The sequence below is a fragment of the Chlorocebus sabaeus genome, chromosome 16 (assembly GCF_047675955.1).
Source record: "Chlorocebus sabaeus isolate Y175 chromosome 16, mChlSab1.0.hap1, whole genome shotgun sequence".
Taxonomy (NCBI): domain Eukaryota; kingdom Metazoa; phylum Chordata; class Mammalia; order Primates; family Cercopithecidae; genus Chlorocebus; species Chlorocebus sabaeus.
Window position 1 is genome coordinate 69,688,830 of NC_132919.1, and position 26,968 is coordinate 69,715,797.

Here is a 26,968-nt window from a genome sequence, read left to right on the forward strand (position 1 = left end):
ACTGCAAGCTCCGCCTCCCGGGTTCACGCCATTCTCCTACCTCAGCCTCCCGAGTAGCTGGGACTACAGGCGCCCGCCACTGTGCCCGGCTAATTTTTTTCTATTTTTTAGTAGAGACGGGGTTTCACCATGGTCTCGATCTCCTGACCTTGTGATCCGCCCGCCTCGGCCTCCCAAAGTGCTGGGATTACAGGCGTGAGCCACCGCGCCCGGCCTTCTGTAGCTATGTTCTGAATCCCCAGGTGTCTTGGCCTCCCTGTGTGTAGACATGTTGGACACCCTTCCAGAAAGTCCCAAGTTTTTTTTTGTTGTTGTTGTTGTTGTTTTTTGTTTCTGAACCGGAGTTTCGCTCTTGTTGTGCAGGCTGGAGTGCAATGACACCCGATCTCGGCTCACTGCAACCTCCACCTCCGGGGTTCAAATGATTCTCCTGCATAAGCCTCCTGAGTAGCTGGGACTACAGGCATGGGCCAGCACGCCCAGCTAATTATGTACTTTTAGTAGAGACGGGTTTCACCATGTTGGTCAGGTTGGTCTCGAACTCCTGACCTCAGGTGATCCACCCACCTCAGCCTCCCAAAGGGCTGGGATTACAGGCGTGAGCCACCTCCAAGAGTCCCAAGTTTTAATGCTGCTTTGCTTGAAATAGACTCCATTATGCAACCTTCCACCATCCTCGGGCTGGGGCATTTTAGAGGGATACAGAGGACACAGAGCTCTGCGTCTCCCAGTCTTGAGCCCCTCCTGCTCCCTCTAAGTATTCACAACCATTTGGCGTTCATTCGTCTCCCTCTCCATCCACTCAGGTATGAAGCGGCCACTGAGCCCACCCCCACCGGCTGAGAAGGAGCCCCCTGTATCTGGAGCTGCTGAGTGCCCCCCTCGACCCCCAGAACCACCTAAGCCCAAGCGAGAAAGAAAGCGGCCATCGTACACGCTCTGTGATGTCTGCAACATCCAGCTGAACTCGGCGGCCCAGGCCCAGGTGCACTGTGGGGGGCGGGCCCACCAGAGGCGGCTTCGGCAGCTCAGCTTGGGGAAGAGCTCCTCAGGGCCAGGTCAGTGTGGAGGAGTGCTGCTCCCACAAATTTGGTTTGGGGAGGATCTCTGTCTGGGCCCCTCTGAGGGGCTCTGGGTCTGTGGCCTCCCTCCATGGGGGTCTTTGTGTCTGGGGTGCCCTCAATGAGGTCTTAGGGTCTGAAGCCCCCCTGATGCCAGCAAGTTTTATTCTGCATCTGGACAGCCCTTCTGTGGGACCTCTCAGAGTCTATCGGTCCTTAGGCCGCCTCTTGGGTCTTTGTTTCTGGGGATTCTCCCTGTGGGATCTTTTGGGATCAGGACTCCTAAGCAGCCCTTCTCCAGCCTGCAACCTCCTGGTAGCCACAGGCTTTCAGACAAGGGCCTCATCTGCGGGATGGGGGTCCCAGGCTCCAGCTCAGGTCTGTGGTCTCTGAAGGCCAAGGTCAGCAAGGTACACAGCACTCCAACCCAGGGACAAGGGTGAGGCCCCTCTTCCTTTGGATTCCCTGCCAGGATTTCTGCTTCTCCCTAGCTGGGGTGACTTTGCAGAGGTTTGGCTATGAGCTTGGAAGGGGCAGCTGGCTGCAAGGCAGATTTCTGGGGGAAATGGGTGAATGCTTCCATGAGGGTGATTCTAGCTGACAGGTGCACAGGGGCCATAGGGAACGTAAGAACCGGCCAGGCTGCTGTTGGCAGAGCAAACAGATTCACATCCAGGCCCAGTGTAGGGAGGTGGGAAAGGTGGGAACTTACCCCTGGCTTCTGGGGGAGGCCAACAGAAACCTACCTTGCAGCCCAGGTTGGCAGGTTTGCCGGAGGCTACACTCTGACCTCAGACACCCTCTTGAGGGCTGTCTTCTCTTTTGGTGATATTCATGGGGCACCCACTGTGTCTCTCGCTCCACACACACACACTCCTGTAGACCTGAGACAAGTAAGATCCAATCTCTCTGCTTACCACCCTCCCCAAGATTGAGTGGGTCTTTTGGGTGGAGACAGATGTGAAAAGAGATGAGGGTTGTGGTTGCCACATGGGACGTACCCTCAGGGCACAAAGGCAAAACTGCAGTCCCTGGGGACACCAGGAAAGTCTTGTGAAGGAAGAGGGGGCTGAGCCTCTGAACATGGATGACGGGAGTAGGGGTATTACAGGCAGAGGTCACAGCATAAGCAAAGCCAGGATGCTCTGGTGACTGGGACCAGCTTCTCCCCACCCAAGCATTTCAGGCTGGACACCAAAGGCATGACTCTGAGCAAGAGAGTATCTGACTGATAGGTGTTTCTGGAGCGTATGTGTCTGTCTGGATTCGAAAGTCACTCATTGGCTAGTCATGGTGGCTCATCCCTCTAATCCTAGCACTTTGAGGGGCTGAGGCAAGTGGATCACTTAAGGCCAGGAGTTTGAGACCAGCCTGGCCAACATGGCAAAACCCCATTTCTACTAAAAATACAAAAATTAGCCGGGTATGGTGGCACACACCTGTAGTCCCAGCTACTTGGGAGGCTGAGGCAGACGAGTCACTTGAACCCAAGAGGTGGAGGTTGCAGTGAGCCGAGATTGTGGCACTGCACTCCAGCCTGGGCAACAGAGCAAGACCCTGTCTCAAAAAAAAAAAGAAAAAAAAAAGTAACTCATTAATTCACCAAATATTTATTGACCGCCTACTAGGTGTAATCTGCTTTTGGGAGATGCACATTTTTAAAAGACATCATATCTTCCTGTCAGGGAAAAGCTATCTAAATAACTACACATGCAGATGAGTTTGTTCCAGAATAATAACAGGCTTCCTAGAGGTAGATTCAGGATGCCTCAATAAGTCAGAGGAGGGTCCAGGTGCAGTGGCTCATGCCTGTAATCCCAACACTTTGGGAGCCCAAAGTGGGCAGATTGCCTGAGTTCAGGAGTTCGAGACCAACCTGGGCAACATGGCAAAACCTCATCTACTAAAAAAAAACAAAATATTAGCCTGCTGTGATGATGGGTACCTGTAGTCCCCGCTACTCAGGAGGCTGAGGCACGAGAATTGCTTGAGCCCAGGAGGTAGAGGTTGCAGTGAGCTGAGATCGCACCATTGCACTCCAGCCTGGGCAACAGAGGGAGACCCTGTCTCAAAAAAAAAAAAAAAGAAAAAAAGAAAAAAAAGAAGTCAGAGGAGGGAGAGGTAAATTGACACAGGAAGTGACATTGATGGTGGATACTGGAGACAAAGAGAAGATCCCAGGCAGGGAAGCAGCTGGAGCAAAGGCACTGAGGCCTGCAAGCCCATGGCCAACATGGTGAAACCCTATCTCTACTAAAAATACAAAAATTAGCCAGGCGTGGTTGTGGGGTACCTGTAGTTCCAGCTACTCGGGAGGCTGAAGCACGAGAATCACTTGAACCTGGGAGGCAGACATTGCAGTGAGCTGAGATCATGCCACTGCACTCTAGCCTGGGCGATAGAGACTCCGTCACAAAAAATAATAAAAAAAAGATGCCAGCAACTGCCCCTGAGGTGGGGGGCAGGGTGAGGGGAAGCATGTTGGGACCCTCAGCTGCCCTGGATGCCTCTTCCAGCTCTGCCCAGGTGGGGACTAGGCCGGTGTGCCCCTCTCCACAGAGCAGAGTCCTTAGGGTGGAGCTCCCGGGCGGAGGCTCCCTGGGGAAAATGCAGAGAGCCACAGCCATTCCAGGGAGGCCGAGGCTAAGTGTGGGCAGCGTTGAATGTGCTACATTGGTCCTAGGCACTCAGTGTCCGGGGCACCATGCCAGATTGAGACACGAGGTCTCAGGCCTGTGGCAGCCAAGAGGGGCACTTTTCCGTGGGAGCTGTCACTTTGATTAGGGGCCTGCAGGGCTGGAGGCTTCCACAGTGACAGGCCGTCACAGGCAGTAAGGCAGGGACCCTCTCCTGCTCACATCCCCCGAGGCCATCTGTGGGAGGGAGCCTGGGGGTGGTTCTTCCCTCTCTGAGCCTCCTCGCCAAGGTCTCAGTCAGAGGCCTCCTTCTTCAGCAGCATCTGGCTCCTGGAATTCTCACTCCCAGCTCTGAGTGAGCCCTGAATACCTTGGAGGGGCACAGGAGGAGGAAGCAGCAGGAATCCACACTTCGTCTCCCTCCTCCAAGCACTGTCCCGACTTACCCTGCCCACCCCCCATCTGTCTCCTACCCAAGAGGCCCTTTCATTCTTTTTTTTTTTTTTTTGAGACTGAGTCTCACTCTGTCGCCCAGGCTGGAGTGCAGTGGTGTGATCCCAGCTCATTGCAACCTCCACTTCCCAGGTTCAAGCAATTCTCCTGCCTCAGCCTCTCTAGTAGCTGGGATTACAGGCACCTGCCACCATACCCGGCTAATATTGTGTTTTTAGTAGAGACAGAATTTCACCATATTCGCCAGGCTGGTCTCAAACTCCCAACCTCAGGTGATCCACCTGCCTCGGCCTCCCAAAGTGCTGGGATTACAGGCATGAGCCACTGTGCCTGGCCTCTTTCATTCTTCAGGAATGCATCTTGAGCCTTCTTTCACCCCCCTTGCCTCTCCTCCCAATGGAAGTGTGGCATAGGGACCTTCCCCAGAAGAAGGCTGAACTCCATGACCCTATGGACCATCACACACACACACACACACACACCCCTAAATAACTTTAAGTGATTATCTGACATCTGCAAAGAGACAGAGGTTTGCTGTCCCCTCGCACTAACCTCTGATACAGATGTTGAGCCAGCACAGGGCATTGGGGGACAGCTGGGCAAGAAGCAATGACCTGCCCCCAGCCCCACACGGAGGATCTGCTTAGGAGCTGAACAAAGCACTTGCACCTGCAGCATGGCATTCTCTCCTCACCAGCCACCCTAGGCACAGATGATGACATTCAGTCTCACTTTATAAACTGGGAGAGTGGGGCTCAGGGAGATTAGGTAACACCCAAGGCCACACAGTTGGGTTTGGATCTTAGGTTTCAGACTCTATTTTGTTTTGTTTTGTGTATCGAGACAACGTCTTGTTCTGTTGCTCAGGCTGGAGTGCCTGGCACAATCGTAGCTCACTGCATCCTCCACCTCCTGGGCTCAAGCAGTCCTCCCTCGGCCTTCTAAGTAGCTGGGACTACAGGCATGCACCACCATGCCTGGCTAAATTTTTTTTTATTTTAAAAAATTTTTGTAGAGACAGGGTGTATTAGTCCATTTTCATGCTGCTGATAAAGACATACCAGAGACCGGACAGTTTACAAAAGAAAGGATTTTAATGGACTCACAGTTCCACATGGCTGGGGAGGCCTCACAGTCATGATGGAGGGTGAAAGGCACGTCTCACATGGTGGCAGACAAGAGAAGAATGACAGCCAAGTGAAAGGGGTTTCCCCTCATTAACCCATCAGATCTCGTGAGACTTACTCAGTACCACGAGAACGGTATGGGGGAAACTGCCCCCATTATTGAATCATCTCCCACTGGATCCCTCCCACAACATGAAGGAATTATGGGAGCTACAATTTAGGATGAGATTTGGATGGGGACACAGCCAAACCATATCACAAGGTCTCGCTATGTTGCCCAGGCTGGTCTCAAACTCTTGGCCCCAAGCAATCCTCCCGCCTCAGCCTCCCAAAGTGCTGGGATTACAGGCATGAGCTACTGCACCCAGCCCCAGGTTTCTGACTCTAAATTCTATCTCACACTCTTATCTGACGCCCTGCTGAGGAGAACAGAATATATTAGGAGCAACTGAGCCATGTTTGAGAGCGGGGAGGAGTATGACCCAGAGGGCAGGCTGTCCCAGCAGATGATTCCACAAATGCTCGGGACCTATGGCCACTCCTGTGCCCTGTCCCTTGGTGTGCTCAACTGAAGAATGGGAAGATGCCAGCCATCTGGCTAGGGACGGAGAGAGTAGCTTCTTAAAGCCAACCAGCCCCTCCCTTGTCTCTTGGTAGAAAGAACCCAGTCATCCAATTCAGAGTGGGCCTACCCCATGGCATCCATTGCAACATGACACAGGAGGGGACAGGAGGGCATTTCTGAAATGACTTAAGCTCTGGCTTGCTGAAATGACCAGAAGAACCTTAGTCAGGGACTGCACGGTAGACAGTATGGGGGGCAGGAAAGCAGAGATCGAGTCAGACTATAATGGATTTCAGGGCCAAGATGGCTGCAGCTATAACACATGTCCCTGTGCCTTCCAGCGGGAGAGGGGTAGTGGTCAGAGTGGCAGGCCAAAGCTAGGCTCCCCTATTCTGCGCCCTCAGACCTCCCCTAGCTCCTGTTCGAATCGGTCCTTCCATCCCCTCTCCAAGTCTTTGACTGCAGAAGCCTCTGGCTGCATCCTGGGCCCCAGAGATCAAAGACCTTGAGCTCAAGTCATGCCTGAGTCACTGGCTTGATGAGCTTCTCACCCCCACTCCCTGCAGATGGATTAATTTCAGTCCCATCAGGAGGCCCCGGAAGCCCTCCAGCCTGTCCCCCATCCTTCAGTATCTCCCTGGGTTGCCGTTTCCTCCCCAGTCACGGCCTCCCACACACATACTGAGGCCTTTGGGTGCATGCTGCAAAGAAACGGTGCTCCCCCAAGGCCACTGAGAAGTTCTTCTTGCAGTCTGACCTGCCTCTGCCTCCTGCGGCTATTCTCCCTTGGTGGCAGGTGACAGAAGTGCCCCACACTCTTCCTGAATGTCATCATATCCCCCTCCCCCAGGTGTGGTCCTGACCATTGGTATCCCCCTCCCCCAGGACCACCAGGAAAAGCAAGGCTGTCTGGGTAGAGAATTAGGGGGCTTAGCTCAGATCCCTGCCCTGGAAGAAGACAAAGATTCTGTCTGTCTCTGGGTGGGTTAATTAGCTCTGGGTTTGAGTTTCCTTCCTCTCCCCACACAAACAACTCCTCCCCCCAGAGCCCCTTCCTAACAAACCTGTTTTCAGGAGCTGCTGCTGCCAACCCCTCCCAGATCTTCTTTGTGGTTCGAGTGTTGGCTGCTCCAGAGATTACAGGTTATTGTCTGGTGGAGACAGGATGCTGAGGGGGTGGGGGGCTAGCATTGGAACCTGGGTTTGGAATGCAGGACTGGATCCAGCTGTGGGCTGGCTGCCTCCTTTCCCCACTCCACCCCCTCCCAGCCACCAGGTGCTCAGGTCAGTAAAGAGCGAGCTTTTAGGAAGAAGAGGGAGAGGAAGGAGTGAATGGAGGGGAGAAGGACCGGGCTGGGGGATTTGGGGTGGGCAGGGAAGGGGTGTCAGGAGTTCTAGTGGATCAGGCCGGGTGCTGTGGCTCACACCTGTAATCCTAACATTTTGGGAGGCCAAGGCAGGTGGACCATTTGAAGTCAGGAGTTCGAGATCACCCTAGCCAACATGGTGAAACCTCCTCTCTACTAAAAATACAAAAATTAGCTGGGTGTGGTGGTGGGCACCTGTAATCCCAGCTACTCTAGAGGTTGAGGCAGGAGAATCGCTTGAACCCGGGAGGCAGAGGTTACAGTGAGCCTAGATCTTGCCACTGCACTCCAGCCTGGATGACAGAGCGAAATTCTGTTTCAAAAAAAAAAGAAGTTCCAGTGGATCAGATGAACTCCCTCCTCTCCTTCCTGGCATTGCCCAGGTAACAGATCCAGGGGTCCAGGTGGTAGATTAACAGTGGCAAGACACCTGGATCCCCGTTCCCCAAACCCCACATGGCCAATGCTCTTTGATAAAGTGGCAACACCTCTCTGATGCTCAGTTTCCTCTTCAGCAACAGCAGTTAAACATAAGGGGATGGTGAGGAGAGGATGAGTGAGGTTGGGCAGGAGAATGGGCTCCTGAAGCAAGTCCTGAGGCAAGAGGACAGCAAGAGCCATCCAGCAGGCAGAGCAGGGCCAGTAGCTCCTCCTTCCCTGGAGGTCCCTGTGGACAAAGTCAGCCCTTCCAACCCTTTGCTTCAGTGTAAGAGGCCCCAGGCAAGGGAATCCTCCGGGAGTGGGGGCTGAGGGATGCTCCCTGATACCCTCCCCCAGTTCTTGGTCTGCACATTTGCCCCCATACTTATTCCCTGGGGGATAAGCATGCCCTGTTCTTTCTACCTGCGGTTGGGATGGGGGAAACCAGAGAATGGGCAGCTCCTTCCTGGCAAAGAGAGACAGGGCCCTGGAACGACGCTGCTTTCCAGGCAGAACCAGGAGTCCCTCCCTCGCGCCCTCCCCTCCTGTCCCTCACATCCCCCCCTTCCCTCTGTCACTCTGGCTGGGTTTCATTTGCTCCTCGTTCTGCGCTCCGCGGTGTCTCCAAAGGCAGAGAATGCTCTTGGGTGAGTGCTGAGGACACCTGGGCTGGGAAATGGGGAGAGGGCTTAGGTGAGGGTGGTCCTCTCCCCTCTCCCCAGCCCAATCCTTTCCGGCTATAGTTGGCTCCCAAAAGTTGTCTGTCAGAGACACCAGTAGCCAGTTACTCTCAACCCTTTTCCCAGGTTCAAGGCTGGGCAGGGAAGCCCCCACTCTGGCCGAGAACAAAGGTGAAAGGAGGGGCAGGAATGGTGGGGAGCTGGAGGTCCACCCTGCAGGAAATAGGGGTGCTGGACATCTGGGCAGATGCCTGTTCAGGAGCCCATGTCAAAGGTTCCATGTATCAGACCTCACCTTTAACCGCCTCTGAGGGGCCAGGGGAGCAGGAGACGTCCGAGGGGAGTGAAGAGGGAGCTGTTACTGCAGCAGAGAAAGAGACAGCAGCAGACAGAGGGAGATGGAAATCAGGGTGCCTCCTCCCTGAGATCCAGCCACTGTACCGGGGTCCACACCAAGGCCCCCACCCTGTCTTTATCCATGGTCTGCCAGCTCACCTCTCCACACAGAAGGTTGCCTGGCCTTTTTTGAGGGAGACAGCCATCACCCATCAAAGGCTGTTTGGGGGAACCCTTTCATTGGGGGCAAAGGGCTGGAGGCAGTGGGACTGGGGGCAGAGTTTCTGTTGGGACTGGGCTTTGGAGTCTTCCTCCAGCTTAGGGGAGTCTGCACATCCTGAGTGCTAGATGACCCAGAAGTGGCTCAGGGACTCTGGAGAATGTGGGGAGGAAGCCCCTGGCCACGGTGGGAGTGGGCATGCAGTATGTCTTGGCTCAACCTCTCACTCCCCACTTTGGCTCTCTCTCCCTGGACTCCCATATTCTTCGCAGAGTTTGGGTTTTATCCATGATAGAAATGGCAGTGTCATTATTTGAGATGTGTTGTGTGCAGGCATGTGCCTCTGGGAGGACCCTATCGTCTGCCCCATGACTTGTGGGTAGGGGGGTGGGAGAAGGAGTGGGAGAGAGACTCCGTTTGGAGACATGCTCTTTTAAGTCCGATGCATTTAATTTTGTAAGGGGAGTGTGTGTGCACACCGGTCTCTGCATCTGCATATGGATCTTTGTGTACATGCATCTATCTTTGTGAAGGTGTGTGCCGCTGTGTGCCCATTGCTGTCCTTGGTCTATATCTGCATTTGTAGGGGTCTGCACATTCATGTGCATCTGTCTCTCTGGGTATATGTATACACAGGTATGTCTTTGTTGCTTGTGCCCATCTGTGTATGCATGCATGCTCTTGTGTGGCCAGTGTGCCTGCCTTTGCCTCCCGGCCAGCATGGGTATCTGTGTATCTTGGCATCAGTACCACCTCCATATAATACATGGTCTAACTGTGGGGGGATGTATGTATGTGCCTTGATGTCTATACCTGCCACTATCCATGGGTGATATGGGCCTCAGGTTTTGTGTCTCTGTGCTCGTGTGTGTGTGTGTGTCTGTCTGTCTGTCTTTTCCCCATTATGGCAAAATAGCAGGATGTGGTTTTCCCAGATCTTGTCCCTTGGTGGCAGCCAGGGTGATGTTATTTCATAAGATTTCTGCTCTGTGCCCTGCCCTAGCCTCGGTTGGACCTTTGGGGGCAGCCTCTTCTCCTGTACTCTGTCTGGCTTGCTCATACCTCTGACCACACCCCACCCTCTTGAGGCAGTTGGCTAATGAGCCATGGCTGCTCCAAGACACTTAGGTGGCTGTTCTGCAGCAAAATGCTATCCAAGAAGACCTACCCCCAACCTGACCCTTTTGGGGTGCAGAATTCTGGACCTGAGGGCTGTGTGGTGCCATTCGGGGGCAGCTGTGGGGGCTGTGGCTCCCTTCATTTGAGTGTAGCCAGGAGTCAGGCGGCCACACATGTGTGTGCATGTGACTCGCGCACCATCCCAGCAGCCCTGGGGCTGGGGTTCACAGTGAATGTCAGAGGCAGATGGTGGGTGGCACAGAGCAGTGCTGCATGGAGGATGCTGGGGCGGAGGAGTTCGCAGCAGCCACTGGTAGGGCTGGGACCTCAAATCAACATGCACCCTAGGCCTTTTGCAGAAGAGCAGTGTACCCAATTGTGAGGGGACTGGAAGACATTTCTGGGTGACTTGGTGCTGTCTGGAAGGGAGACTGGGTCATTCTCTTGACATTCCCTTGACCCACGGCAGCAGTCCAGCCCCCTCTCTGAATGGCCTCCACACCCGGCACCGCATTTGGTCTTCAGACCCATTTCTGTCCTGCCCTAGCCTCCTCCCCGGGTTGTAATTCCCGCTTTACAGATGAGGAAACAGGCTCATAGCTAAGTGTCCAGTCCAAGGCCTCAGAGTTAAATATAACTGGAGCTCCATCCCAGGCCTCTGGACTCCACACCTCCACGTCTGGGAGGGTTGGGGTGCCACAACAGCACATTTATCCTGCAGGGAACCTCCTCAATTCACCTCTCAGGGTAACGCAGACAGGGATGAGGGTCGGCTGTGTATCAGAGTTCTAGAAAAAGGTCAATCCAACCTCCCTCCCTCTTCCCCACTCTGTCAACCCCACTGCAAATAACTCACTAGGCTAAAACAATGAGCTTCCCAGTTCCAACTCCTCCGAAGGAGGCTCCCCATCAGGTGGGAAGGTCCAAATCCCCAGCATTCCCCTAGAGCCATCCAGCATCAGGCACTGCCCCCACCCACCCCAATTCTTCATGAACCTGCAGCGACCTGTCAACTTCCAGAGGAGATCTTTGCTCTGCCATCCCACGGCCTGGAGTGCCCTTCCCCTAGTAATAGTTCACTTACCCAGAATGCTGCGAACCCTAATTGACCCTCCCAGCAGACCTTCAGCTGATCGCCCCCTCCTTGGTGATCCCAAAGCACTTGCTTCTAAACTCTCAGAGCACTTTGCAGCCTCCACGGCGCTCTACCTGTCTGTCTCTTACGGCTGTGAGCCCCTCGAGGAACCCTGGATACATGCGCGGACCGAATGAACCCCGGCACCGCGCTGCTTGCGGTCTAGCCTCAGTGGCTCCTGCTGCGGCGCGTGCGGCTGCAGGGGCCGGAGGGTGGGGCCGGGGCCGGGCTGAGCAAGCTGGGCGGGAGGCGCGGCAGGTGGGCGCGGCCAGGTGAGCCCGGGGACGCCGCCCGCCCTGCCCGCGACCCCGGCCGGCGCCGGCTGCTGGCGCCTCTTCGCCCCCGTTGCCGCTAGTGGCTGCTGTCGCTCCGTGGAGCCCAAGGAGACCGCGGCCAGAGCGTCCACCGCCCAAGATGGTGGTTCCTGTGTCTCCGTGAGTGCTAGCGGACGGGGCAGGGGCGCCGGGCCGGGCTGGGCGCCCCCTCTCGGAGCGGGCGGGACGGGCGGGCGGAGGCTCGGTGCCTCTGCGGGGCCCACCGAGGGCTCTGTCACCACGCGCCCCCCAGAGGAAGTTCCCCAGCCCTCCCCGTCCCAGCCCCCGGGAGGATGGGTGAGATGGGGTGCAGGGGAGCCCCTTCTCACCAGGGCTGCCAGAGCAGGGGGCGCCCGGCCGTATTCTGCTGAGAGCTGGACTCCTGTTAGTGGGGTCCCAAAGCAAGGGGTCCCCAGGAGCCCGGGGAGGAGGCTCGGGACCCACATCCTGGGGCCACATGAGTAATGTTTGAGGCTTACATGCCGAGGGGCCCTTGTCAAGTTGTTCCTGCTCCCATCCGGCTGGTCAGGGTGTGGAAAGAGGTGAGAGGAGACCTGGGTTTGCAGCAAGTGTGCCCCCCGGTCAGCCTTGGTCACAACTGTACCCATGGAGTTTTGTTTACGCCTCACTCCACCCAGCCTGGTTCCTTGAGGTTGAGGTGGGGAGAATGTTAATGGAATTTGACCTGTTTAGAGCAGCTCTGTCCAATAGAACTTTCTGGGATGATGGAAATGTGCTGTCCAATGCAATAGCCACTAGCCACATTGGCTACTAAGCACTTGAAAAGTGCCTAGTGTGAGCTGAACGCTAATGTTTTATTTAATTCTAAGTAATTTAAACAGCTGCATTTACAACAGCTGCAGTGGCCAGTGGCTGCTCTGTTGGACAGAGCCGTTTTAGAATCTCCACCTTTCTGGGCTCTACCTACCTGCCCTTTTGTTCTGCAGAATGGGCAGGATAGGCAGCTTCGAGGTACATGGAAAGGATCTGACAAACTTCCAGAAGGGCATTACCTTGCTCTTGCACCCCTCTGCCCCCGTTCTAAGATCCTGTGTGTAGTGGGCTAGGCAAGGTCATAGAATCACAGGATCTTGGGAGGAAATAATGTCAAAGGTAGCTGTTTTAATCACCCAACAGGTGCCCAAGGGCTGGCTCCACTGCCCTCTCTGCCTGGGCACCTGCTCTTTCTTATTCACTGCCCAATTGTGTGGTGCACTTGCTGGGTGTCAGGCACTGTACCTGTCTCTGGATTCAGACATGAAGAAGTTAGTTACCTTTCCTGCCCTCAGGGAATGTGCATGAGAAGGAGGGTGGAGAGAGGATGAAGCAAGAGAACTACACAGATAGAAGCAGAGATTTGTAATCTGTGGAGCATGCAATGGAGAGAACAAACAGGGAGCAATGACAAAAAAGAAGGGACTTCCTGGGAATCGATGGTTAAGCTAAGGCCAAAGGGGAAATGAAACAGGCCAGCTAAAGCATTGGGAGGGCAGCTGGGAACATTCTGGAAGAAGGGACAGCATGGGCAAAGGACCCGAGGGATGGGAACCTGGCACTCTGGATGAACCCAGAGAGAAGGGTGGTGTTACTAGAAAGGAAGGGAGACACAAGTGGCCACCAGAGAGGTCAGTAACCCTGGGCATTTGGCAGACCTCAAAGGAATTCTGGCACTGGCCTTAGAGGAGTGGGTGGTTGTGGAGGGGTCTAAAGCAATATATATATATATATATTTTTTTTTTGAGATGAAGTCTTGCTCTGTCTCCCAGGCTGGCATGATCTCGGCTCACTAAAGTGGTATATATTTTAAAGCCCCTCTCTGGTTAAGAGAGGTTAAGAGTAGAAACCCAGCGTGCAATCAGGAAGCAACTGCGTTTGTCCAGGCAAAAGATAAAGGTGGCCTGGACAAGGTCGCCAGGCAGTGGTGTGGAGAGAAGGGACAAGTTAGAAGTGGATTTTGGAGGGAGAATCAACAGGACCTGTGGATGGAGCAGGTTCTGGATGTGGAAGAGAGCAGGGAATGAAGGGCAGGTTTCTGGCCAAGGCACCTAGGAAGAAGGATGGATTTCATTTCCTGAGACAGGGATGACTGGGAGAGGGGCATATTTGCTTTTGTTTTTGTTTTTAGAGACAGGGTCTTGCTGTGTCACCCAGGATGGCTGGAGTGCAGTGATGTGATCACAGCTCACTGCAGTCTCAAACTCTCAGGCTCCAGTAATCCTCCTGCCTCAGCTTCCTGAGTAGCTGGGACTACAGGTATATGCCACCATGCCCGGCTAATTTTTTTTCTTTTTCTTTTTCTTTTTTTTTGGTAAAGACAGGCTCTCCCTATGTTGCCCAGGCTGGTCTCAAACTCATGGGCTCAAGCGTCCTCCGGCCTCAGCCTCCCAAAAATGCTAGGATTATAGGTGTGAGCCACCACATCGAGCCAAAAGTGGCATATTTGTAAGGACAGATCAAGAGTTCAGTCTAGACAGGCCAGGAAGGTAGCTGGATGGAGTGGTGTGGTGCCCAGGCTGAGGCAGGAGAATCGCTTGAACCCGGGAGGCGGAGGTTGCAGTGAGCTGAGATTGCGCCACTGCATTCCAGCCTGGGCGACAGGACGAGACTCTGTCTGGGGGAAAAAAAAAAGTCCCAAGGAAGAGGGCCAACGAGCTTCACCTGCATCTGGCAGTCTTTCCTTACACCGAACCAGCTGGTCCTGGAACTCTCCTCATCTGCCCTTGCTTTACCCACCTACTATATGCTGGTTCCACACAGGGCACTGGTGTACGTGTTAAGTGGACAAAGACAGTTACTGCAGTCTCAGAGCTTAAGATCGTCTAATTGGGCCAGGCTGTAATCCGAGCACTTTGGGAGGCTGAGATGGGCGGATCATTGAGGTCGGGAGTTTGAGACCAGCCTGGCCAATGCGGTGAAATCCAGTCTCTACTAAAAATTCAAAAAAAAATTAGCCAGGGCTGGGCGCGGTGGCTCTCACGCCTATAATCCCAGCACTTTGGGAGGCCAAGGCAGGCAGATCACGAGGTGAGGAGATCGAGACCATCCTGGCTAACCAGGTGAAACCCCGTCTCTACTAAAAATACAAAAAATTAGCCAGGCATGGTGGCGGGCGCCTGTAGTCCCAGCTACTTGGGAGGCTGAGGCAGGAGAATGGCGTGAACCTAGGAGGCAGAGTTGGCAGTGAGCTGAGATCGCGCCACTGCACTCCAGCCTGGGCAACAGAGCAAGACTCCATCTCAAAAACAAAAAACAAAAAAGCTGGGCATGGTGGCACGTGCCTATAATCCCAGTTACTTGGGAGGCTGAGGCAAGAGAATCGCTTGAACCCAGGAGGTGGAGGTTGCAGTGAGCTGAGATTGCACCACTGCACTCTGGCCTGGGTGACAAAATGAAACTCTGTCTCAAAAAAAAAAAAAAAAAAAAGGAAAAAAAAGATCATCTAATTGACAGTCTCAGAAACAAGAGTTCTTTCAGGTGGCCAAAATGAATCCATTCATTCCTTTTTAATGTGTTGGCATTGTTTTCTATTTTTATTTTATTTTTAAATTTTTATTGATTTATCTTTTGGAGATGGGGTATTGCTGTGTTGCCCAGGCTAGTCTTGAACTCCTGAGCTCAAGTGATCCACCTGCCTTGGCCTCCTATATTTTTATTTTTATTTTAAAATTTTATCTATTTGTTTATTTTGAGACAGCGTCTTACAATGTTGCCCAGGCTGTAGTGCAGTGGCATGATCATAGCTCATGATAGCCTTGAACTCCTGGGCTCAAGTGATCTTCCCTCCTGAGTAGCTGGGACTACAGGCATATACCACCATGCCCGGCTAATTTTTTAAAAACATTTTATTTGTAAAGACAGGGTCTCCTTATGTTGCCCAGGCTGGTCTGGAACTCCTCGGCTCAAGAGATCCTCCCACCTCAGCTTCCCAAAGTGCTGGGATTACAGGTGTGAGCCACCATGCCTGGCCCTTTCATTCTTTTAAACAACCAACTTTTACTAAGAGGTATCTGTGTGCCCAGCCCCAGACAGGGACTTAGAGATATGAAAATGAACATACATGATCTTGGGGCCGGGCGCGGTGGCTCAAGCCTGTAATCCCGGCACTTTGGGAGGCCGAGACGGGCAGATCACGAGGTCAGGAGATCGAGACCATCCTGGCTAACATGGTGAAACCCCATCTCTACTAAAAAATACAAAAAAAACTAGCCGGGCGCAGTGGCGGGCGCCTGTAGTCCCAGCTACTTGGGAGGCTGAGGCAGAAGAATGGCGTAAACCCGGGAAGCGGAGCTTGCAGTGAGCTGAGATCCGGCCACTGCACTCCAGCCTGGGCGACAGAGCAAGACTCTGTCTCAAAAAAAACAAAAAACAAAAAAACATGGTCTTGGCTTCTAGGAACTCAGTGCGGAGATATATAGAGAATCCCTGTATTCACCATATTGTGTCATGAAGACTCGTGCATAGGGAGCTGTGGGGAACCAGAGGATGGCTACCGGCCCAGGTTGTAGGGATCAGCGTGGCAGAAGGGATACCCGAGCTGCTCTCAGGCAATGAGTGGGAATTAGTAAGGAAAGAGGAGGGAGAGGGAATTCTAGGCTCAGAGGATGAAGACAGGGACAAAGTAACAGCTTGGTGTCCACTGGGAATGCAAGCCTTCAGAATTGATTGGGCAGACAGGAGTGGCGGGAGGCTCTATTAACAGAAGTATTCAGAGCCTGGGGAGGGCCTTGCTGGCTTGTGGTGAGGTGTGTAGACTTAGGCAGTGGGATATCAGTAAAGAGGTGGAAGCCAGGGAGTGACACAGTTGGATCTGTGTGTGAGCTTGCTGTCTCTGACTATTGGGTGAGGGATGAGTCTGGGGGAAATGACCATGCAGAGACCGAGGCAGCTGCAATGATCCAGGTGATACCGTGAGGGCCTGAACTGGACCAAGGCTAGGCAGCCGAAGGGAGAGAGATGGTACAGACCAGGGTCTCAGTACAGCCTTTGGGGTCAGGAGGACATGGGTTCTGATTCAGCCTCAGCTACTTACTGCTTATGAAACCTAAAGCAAGCCAGTTAAAGTCATTGACCTCAGTTTTCTCCTCTCCAAAAGGATAATGTCTCAGCCACGGAGAGTCGTCTGGGTCTGCCCTGGATCATTGTAAAGCACTTAGCACAGGGCCTCAATTCACATCCCAGAAATGGTAGTTACAGTTAAGCATGAAGAGGAGGACACAGGTTGGATAAATAATTAAAAGGTAGAGTTAAGGCCGGGCGTGGTGGCTCACGCCTGTAATCCCAGCGAGATCACGCCACTGCACTCCAGCCTGGGTGACAGAGCGACACTCTGTCTCAAAAAAAAAAAAAAAGGTAGACTTGGCAGGTTTTGGCCAATGGCTGGACATGGCTTTTCAATCCTGAACTGCTCATCCTGGCCTTGTGTCTGGGGAGGTGGCAGAGTGAGGGAGGTAGAGGCAGCCGGCTACCTGCCTTCAGTCTGGGGCCCCAGGTCTAGGCTACCTGTCCCAGAACCACAGTACCAGTGGGTGTGGGTGTGAGTTTGTGTGCACCTGTGTGTGTAAGGAAGGGAGCTTTAGAGAAAGTACATCTTCCTGTGGCTTGGCAAGAATCAGCTTTGCGCTGATTTCTCTTTTTTTTTTTTTTTTGAGATCGAGTTTTGCTTTTGTTGTCCAGGCTGGAGTGCAATGGCATGATCTCAGCTTACTGCAACCTCTGCCTTCTGGGTTCAAGCGATTCTCCTGCCTTAGCCTCCCAAGTAGCTGGGATTACAGGCATACGCCACCATGCCGGCTAATTTTGTATTTTTAGGAGAGATGGGATTTCTCCATGTTGGTCAGGCTGGTCTCGAACTCCTGACCTCAGGTGACCCGCCTGCCTCGGCCTCCCAAAGTGCTGGGATTACAGGCATGAGCCACTGCACCCGGCCATCCTTTTTTTTTTTCTTTTTTTTTTGAGACAGGGTCTAGCTCTGTCACCCAGTCTGGAGTGCAGTGGCGCCATCACGGCTCACTGCAACCTCTGCCTCCCAGGCTCAAGCAATCCCGCCTTAACCTCCCCAATAGCTGGGACTATAGGCATGCACCACCATGCCTGGCTAATTTTTTTTTTTTTTTTTTTTTTTAAGAGATGGGGTTTTGCCATGTTGCCCAGGCTGGTCTTGAATTCCTGGGCTCAAGTGAACCACCTCCCAAAGTGATTACAGGAGTGAGCCACCATGCCTGGCCTGATTTCCTTCTGATGAAGTAGATGACTGTGGGCTGAAGGGCACAGTCATCTTTTGGGCTAGGAGTTGAGAGTTCTGAGTTTTAGTCCTGTTTCACTATGAATTCCTCATGGGCCCTGAGAACCACTATCTGTCTCCAGACTGAGTTTCCCCCTTATAAAATGCAGTTGCCTAAGTAATGCCAGTCTTTACAGTTCTGAGATGCTTCAGCAGTCAAAGCGAATCAGTGCCTTGTCCTGGGGTGGAAAGAGACCCTGGGAGAGGGCTGGGGTCCCCATACCTCCCCGCTTTGGATAACACTCTAGGGCCGTTTGCATGACTCCATCCACTGCCCAGAGCCCCTGCCCCATTGAGCCCCTCCACCCCTCAGCTGGGAGGACTCTGTGGGCAGCATGGAGCCTACCACGCCACCCTAAACTGCCCCTACCATGACAGACCCCTAACACCTCCCCCTTGTCTGTTTCATCTCCAGTCTCCCACCCACAGAGCACGAATAAACTCTTCAGGCTGAGATGGATGGGCCCTGTTAGCCTGGCGGGCTGCCCCCAGCCTGCCTCCCCATCAACTCCTCTTGTCAAGGGAGGTGCCTCTGTGTGGGGGGGAGGCAGGGGGGCAAGAGCATTCAGGTGGGGGTTGGGAGTTCCTTGCTCAGAGAGCAAGAATGGTGCCCCCAGGGAAGAAACCAGCGGGAGAGGCCTCCAACTCCAACAAGAAGTGTAAGCGTTACTTCAACGAGCACTGGAAAGAGGAGTTTACCTGGCTGGACTTTGACTATGAGCGGAAGCTGATGTTCTGCCTCGAGTGCCGCCAGGCCCTGGTACGGAACAAGCATGGCAAAGCCGAAAACGCCTTCACTGTGGGCACTGACAACTTCCAGCGCCACGCCCTGCTGCGCCATGTGACCTCAGGAGCCCACCGCCAGGCTCTGGCTGTCAACCAGGGCCAGCCCCCTTTTGAGGGCCAGGCCGAGGGCGGAGGGGCCTGCCCAGGCCTGGCTACGACCCCCGCCTCCAGGGGCGTCAAGGTGGAGGTAGACCCAGCCAAAGTGGCTGTGCTGACTACCGTGTACTGCATGGCAAAGGAGGATGTGCCCGACGACCGCTGCTCTGCCCTGCTCGAGCTGCAGAGGTTCAACCTGTGCCAGGCACTGCTGGGCACAGAGCATGGCGATTACTACAGTCCCAGGAGGGTGAGGGACATGCAGGTGGGTGACAGCCAGAAGTACGGGGGAAGGGCTTGGGAAGGGAGGACACTGAGCCACCTGGGAACAGCCCCAGCATGCCAGGCCCTTGGGGAGCAGCTAGGGCATTTCATTCATATCTTCTCCCTTCAGAACCTTCCCTGAGGGCCTACTGTGTGCCTGGTGCTGGGCTAGCTGCAGGGATACAATAGTGAAGAGGCCAGACCAGGCCTTGTCTTTAGCGGGAACAGGGGCACTCTTCTCACTAGCTAAATCAGACGTTGCAAACTGGTGGTCTGGAGGCTTGATTGACCCACAGATGTATTTAATTTTTTTTTTTCTGAGGAGTCTCGCTCTGTCGCCCAGGCTGGAGAGCAGTGGCGCGATCTCAGCTCACTGCAACCTCTGCCTTCCTGTCTCAAGTGATTCTCCTGCCTCAGCCTCCCTATTAGCTAGGATTACAGGCATGTGCCACCACACCCAGCTAATTTTTGTATTTTTAGTAGAGACAGGGTATCACCATGTTGGCCAGGCCAGTTTTGAACTCCTGACCTCAGGTGATCTGCCCACCTCAGCCTCCCAAAGTGATGGTATTATAGGTGTGAGCATCCGTGCCTGGCCTCTGTTTTTTTTTTTTTTTTTAAACATACAGATAGGGTCACACTATGTTGCCCAGGCTGGTCTTGAACTCCTGGCCTCAAGCAATCCTCCTGCCTTGACCCACCAAAGTGCTGGAATGGAAATGGAAATGACTTCTGACTTAGTTTTCTTTTGGGGCTGTTTTCTGTGCCGAGCCTGTTTAATTAGTTTTCATAGTGTTTTTGAAAAACTCGAATTTGTTTCAACTTTAAAAAAACTCAGGAGATTACATATAAAAATCTATATTTGTAACTATATTGAAAAGCAAGGTCCCCATGCTCTCACAGCAGGATGTGCTGGAGTTGGAGAGCAGGGCATTATCTGGCTTATCCCTGGCCTTCTCTAAGCTCAGTATCACTCACATGGCCCCTGGAGACATGCAGATTGCAGCTCTGTCCTAGGTACTAACTGTGTGAGTCCTGTGGGCTGGGTTGGAGGTGGGGGAGTTGGTTCTCATCCTACAGAGATGACAAATAGAGAAACAGCATACACCTGGGACCCAGGGTAACTGGGAGTTGGGAGTGAGTGTGCCTATCAGTTAATCGCTGAGCTGGACAGTGGAGGGAGACCCCCAGGAATAGGGCAGACTAGGATGATGCTATAGAAAAACACAGTGAAAAAATTAGCTTTCCTAGAGCTCTTTGTGGTTCATAAAGTGCTTTCACCACAACAAAAGTTGACATTTATAATTTATAACAATGCTTTGAGAAGATTTGGGGCTGGTATTAGCTGACAGCAGGTATAAGAGCTTAGAAAACTAGACCGGATGTGGTGGGAAGCCAGGGTGGCAGGACTGTTCTTAGGCCAGGAGCTGTAGAGGTGAGAAAACTAAGGCTCAGAGAGGTGAAGTGACTGGCCGAAGGTAGCACAGCCAGTAAGTGGCAAAGCCAGGATTAGTCCCTAAGTCTGTGTGACCTCAAGGCCTGGGCTCTTTCCATCACCCCGCACTGCCTGCCTCCGCCTCTCAGGACAAGCCTAACTCAGTCCTCCCTCCCTTTCTCTTCCTGGCTGTCCCAGGTGGCCATTGCCAGTGTCTTGCACACAGAGGCCTGCCAGCGCCTGAAGGCATCCCCATATGTGGGGCTGGTGTTGGACGAGACCAGAGACTGGCCGGAGTCACACAGCCTGGCCCTGTTTGCCACTTCGGTGTCCCCCTGTGATGGCCAGCCTGCCACCACCTTCCTGGGCAGTGTGGAGCTACAGGAGGGCGAGGCCACTGCTGGCCAGCTCTTGGACATCCTGCAGGCTTTCGGCGTATCTGCACCCAAGCTGGCCTGGCTCAGCTCAAGCCTCCCCAATGAGCGCCTGGGGAGTGTGGGCCCACAGCTCCGGGCCACTTGCCCACTGCTGGCAGAGCTGCACTGCCTCCCTGGCCGCACAGATCCTGAGCCCCCCGCCTACTTGGGTCAATATGAGAGCATATTGGATGCCCTATTCCGCCTCCATGGTGGTCCTAGTTCCCATTTGGTCCCTGAGCTCCGGGCAGCACTGGACCTTGCAGCTATTGACTTGGCAGGGCCTCGGCCAGTGCCCTGGGCCTCCCTGCTGCCTGTCGTGGAAGCAGTGGCAGAGGCCTGGCCTGGCCTGGTGCCCACCCTGGAGGCTGCAGCCCTTGCCTCACCTGTGGCAGGGTCACTGGCCCTGGCCCTGCGCCAGTTCACCTTCGTGGCCTTCACCCACCTGCTGCTGGATGCCCTGCCCTCTGTGCAGAAGCTCTCCCTTGTCCTGCAGGCAGAAGAGCCGGACATGGCCTTGCTGCAGCCCCTGGTGATGGCGGCTGTGTCCTCCCTCCAAGCTCAGCGCGGCTCAGGTGGGGCCCGCCTCCAGGGCTTCCTGCAGGAACTGGCATCCACGGACCCTGACACCAGCAGCGGGCGCTGCACCTACCGCGGCGTGGAGCTGCTCGGTTACTCAGAGGCTGCGGTCCGGGGCTTGGAGTGGCTCCGGGGGTCCTTCCTGGACTCCATGCGGAAGGGCCTACAGGACTCCTACCCCGGGCCTTCGCTGGACGCCGTGGCTGCCTTCGCGGCGATCTTCGACCCCCGCCGCTACCCTCAGGCGCCAGAGGAGCTGGGCGCGCATGGCGAGGGGGCGCTGCGGGTGCTGCTGCGCGGCTTTGCGCCTGCCGTGGTGCGCCAGCGGGCGCTAGGGGACTTCGCGCTGTTTAAGCGCGTGGTGTTCAACCTTGGGCGGCTCGGCCCGCGGGCCTTGTGCACTCAGCTGGCGTGCGCGCACTCGGAGCTGCACGAGCTCTTCCCCGACTTCGCTGCCCTAGCCGCTTTGGCTTTGGCACTGCCCGCGGGCGCTGGCCTGCTGGACAAGGTCGGCCGCAGCCGGGAGCTGCGGTGGTGGGGGCAGAGCGGGGTCGGGGAAGGCCGGGGGGGCCACATGGTGAAGATCGCAGTGGATGGGCCCCCGCTGCACGAGTTTGACTTTGGGTTGGCTGTAGAGTTCTTAGAGAGTGGGTGGGGAGAGGGCTTCCTGGGGTCGCAGCTCACCTGAGGGTGGCCTCCTTCTCTCGGCCCAGCCAGCTTGGGGCCCTTAGGGCCAACCTAGACTTGACCATGCTGCACCCAAGATGATCTGCTGACTGTGGCCTCCCAGGGGCCTGAGGCCACCCACCCACCCTTCTGGAGCTTCCCACCAACCCCACCCTGTAGGCTGTGGAGGAAGGGACTGGTTCAAGAGGGGCCTGGGTGGGTGGGCAGAGATGCTAGGATCTGGGGCACCCTAAATCATTCCTGGCCTTTACACAGTTAGATGAGGAGTAGCTCACCCTTTTTCCTTCTGGATTCGGCCCAAGTTTGGGCTCCCCCCAGAAATATGGGAGTTCTTGGCTTGGGGGAGGAAGACTAGGTCTTGGGAATTGAGTGGCTGAGGGAAGGGATGCTGGTCCTTGGCTGTTTCTTTCTTTTTCTTTCTTTCTTTTTCTTTTTTTGAGATGGAGTCTTGCTCTGTCGTTCAGGCTGGAGTGCACTGGCACAATCTCGGCTCACTGCAACCTCTGCCTCCTGGGTTCAAGCAATTCTCCTGCCTCAGCCTCCCGAGTAGCTGGGATTGCAGGCGCCCACCACCACACCTGGCTAATTTTTATATTTTCAGTAGAGACGGGGTTCCACCATGTTGGCCAGGCTGGTCTTGAACTCCTCACCTCAAGCGATCCACCTGCCTCGGCCTCCCAAAATGCTGGGATTACAGGCATGAGCCACCGCGCCCTGCCCTTGGCTGTTTCTTAGTCCCACTCCCGGCAGTGTCTCTTCTCTTCAGCTATGACTGGGGAGTAGATGACCGTGCTTGTTTCTGACACACAGCACAGTGTCCTCTCTGTACACAAGCTGGTGGTTCAAGGGCCAATGGTTCCGGGGAGACAGTGTTTCCCTTCCTCCCCTCCTCACCAATGGGCTGCCTCAGGCCTTTTCTGTGTATAACTGTGTATATAGACATAAAACCTACAAATGTGAAATAAACCTATGCTATCTTTCATAGTGTTACCACACAAACATCTAAAAGGACTACTTTTGGTTTTGCAATGACAGGGTCCAAAAATGCCCCAGATGGGCTGGATTTATTTTTTCTAATTTTTTATTCCTCAAAGTCCAGTTGCTCTCCAAGTTCCTATCCCTCCCCTGCCCTTGCCCCAGACCTTTAATTAAGACCAAAGACTGCAAATCCCCAGTGCTGTACCTGCCGCCTCCGAGGACTGGCCTCAAGGCCCAACCCAGGGACGCTGGCTTATTTGCCTCCTGCGGGAAGCAGTTTAGACCTCACCAGAGCTGGGGAACACATCCCTTCAGAGCCCATGGGTTTCCCATTCCCTCCTGTCAGCCCTGGCTGTGAAAGCCTGGGGATCTGGAGGGAGGGAGGATAGTTAGAGAGTGACAGGGGCGAGAGCTGGCCTTTTCCTAATATCCCTGGGTTTGAGTTTAATTTGCAATAAAATGGAATCCCAGCACATCATGCAGTCTCCATGGTGGTGTGTGACAGGGGCCTGCCCAGACCCCTCTGTCCCTCTCTTGGCTGGGCTGCCCTGGGGTTCAGTATGCTGCCTCAGTAGGGGCGGGAGGGTCATCCCTCTGGGCTGGGAGCCTCCAACTGTGGACTCCCTGCCTCTGCTTCCCCAGCTGTGGGAAGGAAGGGCACAGGGAAGGGGGGTATAATCACCCTGGGTCTGGCTGGTGCCACTCTGTGAAGAGAGATACAGGTTTCTGCCCAGCTCCACACCCAGGGAGCCCATCTGCCTCTTGTTCTGGCTACAGAGGTAGGAGAGAGCCCATTTCAGACCGTGCCCTTCTTCCTCCTGCAGCAGGCCCGGCCTCCAGCGCCCCCAGCCCCCTGCTGGCCTCCCTGCCCCTGCCCACCCGGCCTCTGCAGCCCCCGCTGGACTTCAAGCACTTGCTCGCCTTCCACTTCAATGGCGCTGCCCCGCTCAGTCTCTTCCCCAACTTCAGCACGGTATGGGCTGGGCTGGCGGGTGGGGGCATGCACCCAAGCTTGTGGGTGGGCATGGAAGTTGGGCTCAGGGGCCAGCTCTCAGCAGCTGGGTCTAACCAGGAGCTTGTTCTCCAACCTCCCTCAGAGGGGATAGGTGCTCCCCAAATAGGGACCCCTATTTGGGACCCTAGGAGAGGGCCCCGCTCTCTCCTAGGCTGGGGAACAAGATGGTGTCAGCCCTCTCCCCACCCCCAGCATCATAGCTGCTGGGCCTGCAAGAGCCTGTAGCCTGTGCACTCCACTTGAGCTTCTGTGTAGGCGCTCCTGTGGATGACGTGTGTGTGTGTGTGTGTGTGTGTGTAACTGACCTGTGCCTTTCTGTTGTAGTTTCTGTAGGTCTTTGTATGTTATATGTGGATGTGAGTTTGTGTGTTGGTGTTCAGCGTGTGTTTGTAAACAACTTTTTGTGTGTGGGTAATTTTATGTAATTAAGGTATTTGCCTGTGTAATCTGAGGGTTTGTTGTGTCCTTGTGTCTTTTAAGTGTGTGTTTGGCGTGTATCTGCCCTCTAAGCGTATGTTTTTGTGTGGTTTGGGTGATTTTGAGTTTACCTGTGGTCACGTGCCCTTTGTGTGCTTAAGTGTTAATTGTTCTGCTTGTCTGAGCATTTGTAACTGCCTGAAGCTTTTGTGCTGTGTATGTGTCCTGGTCTGTACATTTCCTTGTACATGTGTGTGCATAACAAGTGTAGTATGGGCCGGGCGCGGTGGCTCAAGCCTGTAATCCCAGCACTTTGGGAGGCCGAGACGGGCGGATCATGAGGTCAGGAGATCGAGACCATCCTGGCTAACATGGTGAAACCCCATCTCTACTAAAAAAATACAAAAAAACTAGCCGGGCGAGGTGGCGGGCGCCTGTAGTCCCAGCTACTCGGGAGGCTGAGGCAGGAGAATGGCGTAAACCCGGGAGGCGGAGCTTGCAGTGAGCCGAGATCCGGCCACTGCACTCCAGTCTGGGCGACAGAGCGAGACTCCGTCTCAGAAAACAAAAACAAAAACAAAAACAAGTGTAGTATGAATTTTAACTCACTATATAAGGGATCAGCAAGCATCTCCGTTTTTTTAAATTTGGAAAAATCAAATGAAATCATGGGTGTGGCATGCCCCATCCTGAGCAGATGGTGGCAAACTCCACCTTAGTCACACTTAGGAATCCCTTCCTCCCACCCTCCAGAGTTAGACAGAGGTCCTAAGGAGTCTGAGGCATTTGGGAGGTGGTCCTCTGGTCTCAAGTCCCTGCTGTCGCTTGCTGACAGGCTCACTGTTGAAAGGCATGGTTCCAATTGCAGGGGGCCCCTGCAGGCCATTCTCCTCTGAGGTCCTGTCCCCTGAGCCCCTTGCTGGCACTGGGTGCTGTGAGAATTTGAACCTCTTTCTGTTCTCAGGGAAGTTTCTGCACCCATGTGCTTCTCTCTAAGCTCTGTTTTCTTTTCTTGGGAAGGTTTGGAAAGTTCCTTTTTTATTTTATTTTATTTTTATATAAGCAGAGATGAGGTCTCACTATATTACCCAGACTGGTCTCAAACTCCTGAGCTCAAGGGATACTCCCACCTCAGCCTCCCAAAGTGTTGAGATTACAGGTGTGAGCCACTGCACCCAGCCTGGAAGGTTCTTGACAAGTTCAGACAACTGCATTTGGCCCAACCTCCTGAGAAAAGGGAACATCAAGCCTTAATTCTATAGAAGAAAATAATGATTTAAAATAAGGAAAAGAAGCCAGGTGTGGTGGCTCACGCCTGTAATCCCAGCACTTAGGGAGACTGAGGTGGGCTGATCACCTGAGGTCAGGAGTTTGAGACTAGCCTGGCCAACAGAGATGGCAAAACCCCATCTCTACTAAAAATACAAAAATTAGCCAAGCATGGTGGCAGGTGCCAGTAATCCCAGCTACTCGGGAGGCTGAGGCAGGAAAATCGCCTGAACCCGGGAGTGGAGGTTGTAGTGAGCCAAGATCGTGCCATTGTACTCCAGCTGGGGTGACAAGAGTGTCTCCATCTCAGGAAAAAAAAAAAAGAGATAGTGAAACCCCATCTGTACTAAAAATACAAAAATTAGCTGAGCATGGTGGCGGGCACCTGTAATCTCAGCTACTCAGGAGGCTGAAGCAGGAGAATTGCTTGAACTCAGGAGGCGGAGGTTGCAAGATCTTGGCTCTGCCATTGCACTCTAGCCTGGGCGACAAGAAGGAGACTCCATCTCAAAATAAATAAATAAATAAAAGAGTAGTAAGGAAAAGAAAAAAAATCCAAATTAATATTCCAAAGAAATGATCCTCCTCCTTAGGGAACCTTAGGCCTCCACTTGCTGCTCCCTGCCCCCTACTAGCCCCCCACCTCCCCTGGCTGTGGCTCTCACTCTCTCAAGAGAGGTCGTCATGGCTGGGCACAGTGGCTCACATCTGTAATTCCAGCACGTTGGGAGGCCAAGGCAGGCAGATCACTTTGAGGGTAGGAGTTTGAGACCAGCCTGGCCAACATGGTGGAACCCCGTCTCTACTAAAAATACAAAAATTAGCCAGACGTCGTGGTGGGTGCCTGTAATCCCAGCTACTCAGGAGGTTGAGGCAGGAGAATCACTTGAACCGGAGAGGTGGAAGTTGCAGTGAGCTGAGATCATGCCACTGCACTCCAGCCTGGTTGACAGAGCAGTACTCCATCTTAGGGGAAGAAAAAAAAAAAAAAAGAGGTTGTCAGCAGCCTCAGGCTCTGTGATAGTGGCAGAGCTGATGAGATAGGACTTATCTTCCCCCAGCCTACAGGTCCAGGCATGAAGCCTGGGTGATGGGAGAGGAAATTCCAGCAGAAGGGTTCTTTGTCTTTTCCTTGCCTCTCCTTGTTTACAACTCTGTGTCCCAATAGTTGTGATTATTGCAAAGGAGGAAAAAAAAAAAAAAATGACCTAAGGGGCACCAAGAGATGCCAAGGCTATCACCAGAACGTGGTTCTATGTCCCAGTATCATGCAGGGCACTCTGGCCATTCCCCTGCTTCCAAGCAGAAGCCCA

General features: G+C 53.9%; 1 protein-coding gene across 7 annotated transcripts in view; it reads left to right on the plus strand.

Annotated features, from left to right (window-relative positions):
- The window catches only part of LOC103243427 (zinc finger protein 385C), a 67,987-nt gene that overhangs the window by 29,949 nt on the left and 11,070 nt on the right, over window positions 1-26,968 (plus strand). For 4 of the 7 annotated variants that reach the window (XM_073005306.1, XM_008012679.3, XM_037993552.2 and 1 more), the window contains exons 2-3: window positions 807-1,058; window positions 23,779-23,927. In XM_073005306.1, the coding sequence (XP_072861407.1) occupies window positions 809-1,058; window positions 23,779-23,927 (399 nt within the window). In that variant the 5' untranslated portion in view covers window positions 807-808. The other 3 variants (XM_073005305.1, XM_073005304.1, XM_073005307.1) reach the window with 3 other exon arrangements.